At 38.7% G+C, this 6027-nt stretch overlaps 1 protein-coding gene across 1 annotated transcript; it reads right to left on the reverse strand.

Annotated features, from left to right (window-relative positions):
• Positions 1-316: 316 nt before the first annotated feature.
• Positions 317-1522, reverse strand: LOC143027441 (uncharacterized). The gene is made up of 2 exons (XM_076188731.1): positions 1239-1522; positions 317-575 (listed from the first exon to the last, which is right to left on the reverse strand). Exons 1-2 carry the CDS (start codon positions 1387-1389, stop codon positions 385-387), a joined length of 342 nt encoding a protein of 113 aa, XP_076044846.1. The 5' UTR covers positions 1390-1522; the 3' UTR covers positions 317-384.
• Between the last annotated feature and the right edge of the window lie 4505 nt (positions 1523-6027).

The following is a 6027-nucleotide window of genomic DNA, read 5'->3' on the forward strand; positions in this document are numbered from 1 at the left end:
AAACCTACTTTCTGAAAGCTAGAAAGCTGACAAAAGAAATTAATTTCTAATTCATTTGCTATCATTTTCAACAGTATATATATATATATGTGTATATATATATATATATATATATATGTGTGTGTGTGTGTGTGTGTGTGTGTGTGTGTGTGTGTGTGTGTGTGTGTGTATGTGTGTGTGTGTAGGCGTATGTTTGTGTATACCTATTTCTTTATTTGTGTAATTGTTCATTTTCCATCTATCTATTCATAGAGAGTTTCACATCTGTAGTTGGTGCTTGACTCGCTTCCAAGGAAAGAACTACTCAGACACAGTATTCAATTGTGTATTTATTTATTTACTTACTTAATCATTCTTGCATTTATCTATATGTTTATTTATTTATTAGAATAAAGTCGCACAGCCGTAGTCGGTGCTCGATTCACTCCCAACGTAGCAGCAGAATTCGTCCGATCCACACCCAGTGTCACGAGGACCTTTGCACTCCTTGGGCACAGGATGTCTGCATTTTTCACCAGGTGTACAGAGGAAGGCTATCTTCACCGGAGCAAGTTTCGGGCTGCCACATCTATCATCTACGATTTAAAAAAGAAAAGAAAATGTTATCGTTAAGACACTTTTTTTTTTTTCTCCAAAAATGAAATGAAGTTTATTACAATTCTTGGTGGAGTGTAACTTTATTTTTCTCAGCGGCCTTGCTGTGGATGTGCTGTGTCTTGCGACACTGCTTCTGACCCAGGGCAGTGGACAAGGTGCAGGGATGGCCCGTCATCCAGGAGGTGCTAAGATCAGAGGTGGAGTGTATTCAGGGATGGAATGGGTGGGAATGATTTTATACCTTTTCCTTTTTGGCTACCTCCTTTGTAAGGGGGAAAAAGTCTTGGTATATGTATGTATGTATGTTGTTTGGTAGGGACGCGTGTTTTTTTTCTATACACGATACCTCGAGGATAAACAACTACATGTGCATAATAAACTTATGAATACGAAGAAATAAATGCATATAAGCATACGTTCATCACAAGGAAATTTATAGACATGTATAACGAGCATCCATCGCTGACACAGCGTACAAGAGAGAGAGAGAGAGAGAGAGAGAGAGAGAGAGAGAGAGAGAGAGAGAGAGAGAGAGAGAGAGAGAGAGAGAGAGAGAGAGAGAGAGAGAGAGAGAGAGAGAGAAAGAGAGAAAGAGAGAGAGAGAGAGGGGGGGGGGGGTGGAGAGACAAAGAGAAACTCACCTGGTACTCCTTTATCACAGCACTGATATTCTTCTCCAACTAGACAGTAGTATGTGCAAGTAGGAGGCGGTACTGGGTCCAGTGCCTTGGAGTCGGCGAGAGCGACCAGCGTCGCCGCCACGACCATCATGTACGTCGAGAATCGAACCATCTTGTCTCTGCAATTGAGAAACCTATTTTAGATATTTTCTTACGTTTACTTTCTCTCTTTTAAGCCTGCGACTGTATATATATACAACCACGAGATTCCCTGTCTTTGACACATGGAGACCAAGCTAACGACAGACTTGGCAGAGAGATCTTACCACTGAAAGGATGTGTGGTCTGTCCAACTTGCACGAGGATTTATATACTCATGGAGCGGAAATCATTGCCAAATACCACAGGTGGAGTCCAAAGCTACTTCCACCCAACCCCGTTACGTCACTCTCGAATAATCCGCTTTCTCCCTGTGGGCAGAATCCCTCCCTGCGTTCACAAAGAACGGGGGAATTTTGTTACAACACCGACCGCCAGGTATGGTGATATTCGAACGCCTCACCATCCTCGGTTATGGTGTCAATGTGTGAAGTGGGGAAAGGGGGGCTGAGTCGTATCAGTTCAGGTAATCCCTATGTTATCTGTGTGGGCGGACCTGATCGACGGTCGGCGGGGTTCCCGCTGCACGAATTCATTTCTAAGAAGGACCCCTCCATATGGGACAATGATTGCGCAAGGAAGGGGATATATTAAAATCCCTAAATAATGGGCTCAAGCAGTGCTCTTATACTCGTAACACTGAAAGTAAAAAAAAAAAAAAAAAAAAAAAAAAAAAAAAAATATATATATATATATATATATATATGTATGTATATATATATATATATATATATATATATATATATATATCTCTATATATATATATATATATATATATATCTACATCTCTATATATATCTACATATAGATATATATATATATATATATATCTACATCTATATATATATATATATATATATATATATATCTATATATATACATATACCTACTAATAATAAAAATTAAACCATTTCAAAGGTGACACATTTTTAAAATGTTACATGTCTTGGAGAGGGGTGTCTATAAGTCCTCCGAAGTCGTAAGTTCTCCGAGGCAGTAAGCCTTTCGAGGCTGTAAGTTCTCTAAGGGTGCAAGTTCTCCGAGGTTGCAAGTTCTCCGAGGGTGCAAGTCCTCCGAGGGTACAAGTCCTCCGAGGGTGCAAGTCCTCCGAGGGTGCAAGTCCTCCGAGGGTGCAAGTCCTCCGAGGGTGCCGGTCCTCCGAGGGTGCCAGTCCTCCGAGGGTGCAAGTCCTCCGAGGGTGCAAGTCCTCCGAGGGTGCAAGTCCTCCGAAGTTGCAAGCCCTTCGAGGCTGCAAGTCCTCCGAGGTCGTAAGTCCTACGAGGGTGCAAGTCCTCTGAAGTTGCAAGTCCTACGAGGTTGTAAATCCTCCAAGGTAATAAATCCTCCAAGGTAATAAGTCTTCCAAGGTAATAAGCCCTACAATGTAGTAAGTCCTCCAAGGTAATAAGTTCTCCAAGGTAATAAGTCCTCTAAGGTAACAAGTCCTCCAAGGTAATAAGTCCTCTAAGTTAATAAGTCCTCCAAGGTAACAAGTCCTCCAAGGTAACAAGTCCTCCAAGGTAACAAGTCCTCCAAGGTAACAAGTCCTCTAAGGTAACAAGTCCTCCAAGGTCGCAAGTCCTCAAAGGTCGCAAGTCCTCCAAGGTCGCAAGTCCTCAGTGGTCTCAAGTCCTCAGTGGTCGCAAGTCCTCAGTGGTCGCAAGTCCTTAGTGGTCGCAAGTCCTCAGTGGTCGCAAGTCCTCAGTGGCAGCCATGTTCCCTTTAATTGACCAGGAAAAAATGTCCCTTGGGTTCGGCCTCGGCCTCGGGTCGGAACCCCAGCACGGGATCCCTATCGTGGGATTAGAGCGCGGAGCGCTGCGGCCGAAGGCCGCTGTTTACGCAGCCAAGCCCCCGGCGAAGCCCCCAGCGAAGCCCGCGGCTTGTATATATCATAAATAAAAAAACAATATTTCTTTATACCAAAAACTAAAGTGAATTTAATGGTGTTTATTATGTGAAATTCAAATACGTTTTCATAATTTGTCTATCAGGCATGTTTTTTTTTTGGTGATGTTATATTTTAATCTTGTAAGAAATGTATGTCTTTAATTAACATATCAGGGTGATATTACTAATGTACTGACCTTATAAATGTAGCGATATTAGCTTTCCGGCTATATTTGGCTTTTGGAACGTCTCTTCTAAATGTTCAACAGTAATCGGCCAGCAAAGAAGGGCTCCATTTTCCCCAGTACCGAGTTTCCATATTCAAAATGTCCTGGTGAAGCCTCTCGCCGTAATCGTCAGTGGAGTGCATCAAGTGAGAGTACAAGAAGTGGATTTATAGGCTCATATTGTATCCTAGGTTTCTGTATGAAGTCTATGCAAACTTTGCTTGAATGATAACTATACAGTTTTTTCAACATCAGTAAGCACTTCATCGAACTTTTGAGATATTGAAGTTCATTTGCCATTTTACCGACCATGAGAACAAGTTGTTAAGATCTTCCTGCAGAATCTCGGCGTCGTCTACTGACCTAATTAGGCGTCCTATTTTAGTGTTGTCCGCAAACGTACTAACATCACTATTAATCCCATTGTCCAAGTCGTTTATGTACAATATGAACAATAAGGGACTCAATCTTACATCAGTTCCCTAATCTGTAGTCCTATATAAGAACCTTTGATTTTGGCGTTACTTACTGTGGGAAATATATTTCTCAAATATTTGAATCCCTCGCCAATTTTATCCATACCTTTGACAAACTTCTTCAGTAACTTTAGCTTGATATGCAAAGGCAGATAATTTTTCTCGGGGTCAATAAGTGGAGTACCAATAACATTCTTCTTTTATGGATCCAATTATCACTTTGGCCACACCTACTTTATATAGTGATATATACATATATTAGTAAAGGGGGCCAGCAGGTTCTCAGTAATACACGTGGAGTTAAAAACGACAGCATTGTTGTAGTTGTTCAGTTTTTACTTCGTATTCTCGATTTTCCTGATAAGAGATTTTCCATTAACTGGATGAATTGAAACTAGGTCTCTATATTCTTCCATTTGTTCTTATTTGACATCGACGTTTCGTCTTAAACAAGACATTATCAAGATATAACTGAAATAACAAAAATTACATGGTAACAGTAAAGGTACTAGACAATATCAAGATATAACTGAAATAACAAAAGTTACATGGTAACAGTAAAGGTACTAGACAATATCAAGATATAACTGAAATAACAAAAATTACATGGTAACAGAAATAATAAAGGTGACAGATTTGTGAAAATAAATACGAAGACTTACATTTAAAGGGGGGAAGAGAGGAAGAAGGGTGTGACAATCGGGGATGACCGAAGTATATATACCTAAGATCAGGTCAGACAAGGGGGGGGGAAGGGACAGACAATAAGGACCTCAGAGGTCAAGGGGTAAGGGGGGTGGGGGAGGGTTAGGCGGGTGCGGTCACCGAGGGTGGGGGAGGAGGTGAAGGTGAAGGGAGAGAGAGAGCGAAGGGGTAGAGGGAGGGGGGTATTTTTATTTCTAAATAATGGGATAGAAGAGATTACATTGCTTTGGATGTTAATAACGAAGTTCTGTCCTTAATGTGAAAGGCTTCGAGTAGTTGTAGTCTCCTAGGGTCATTGCTCGATTCAATAATTTTGGTGTTGTTGATCAAATCATCTCTCCTGAGTGCAGTGTTATGGAAACTCCTATGATGTTCTTTGATTGCTCCCTCTTGTAGGTGGAAAGTTATATATATATATATATATATATATATATATATATATATATATATATATATATATATATATATATATATATATTTTTTTTTATCGTCCCACTCTTAAAGAAAGCAACATCTGCACTCCAAGAAAAAGTGTCACTACTTTTGGTCAACACAGATATTCCATTTGAATTCCTCATACATTGTTTTCGTTTTTTTTTTTTTTTTTTTTTTTTTTTTTTTTTTTTAATCAAAGCTTCATACTCTTATATGTTTCCTTCATGTTACCTGTCGGCATGCTTCGCCTTTGTAATCCTTTGTAGTGAGATAGAGGAACAGATGGAATCTTACCATTAGGAGGGCTGCCTTCAAGCTTACTTTTGAAAAGTCAATAAACAAGTGCCATTCAATTGTGTTATATTCACGATCAAGGTTTTCCATAAAGACTGGACATAACTACAGAATAGCAGACCATCCTCAAGGAAGGAAATTGTCATGGAAACACAATGATGATCACAATAGAAAAAATTAAGGAAGTGTACTGAAAAAACTATGGGGGATACACTTTTTTAATGTTTTTGGATTTAGAATGCAAAAATACCTGGAAAAGAGGTACCCTCTCTCTAGGGGTAAATTCTTTGTTGGCCAGTGTAGTAGTAGTGGTGGTAGTAGTAGTAGTAGTAGTAGTAGTAGTGGTAGTGGTAGTGGTAGTGGTAGTGGTAGTGGTTGTGGTAATAATAATAATGATAATAATAATAATAATAATAATAAATAATAATAATAATAATGATAATGATAATGATAATGATAATGATAATGATAATGATAATGATAATATAATAATAATAATAAATATACATATACATACATACATATACATACATATATATATATATACATACATATATATATATATATATATACATATATATATACATACATATATATATATACATACATATATATACATATATA

Source organism: Oratosquilla oratoria, chromosome 8 (assembly GCF_046742065.1).
Source record: "Oratosquilla oratoria isolate Oo_2021 chromosome 8, ASM4674206v1, whole genome shotgun sequence".
Classification (NCBI taxonomy): domain Eukaryota; kingdom Metazoa; phylum Arthropoda; class Malacostraca; order Stomatopoda; family Squillidae; genus Oratosquilla; species Oratosquilla oratoria.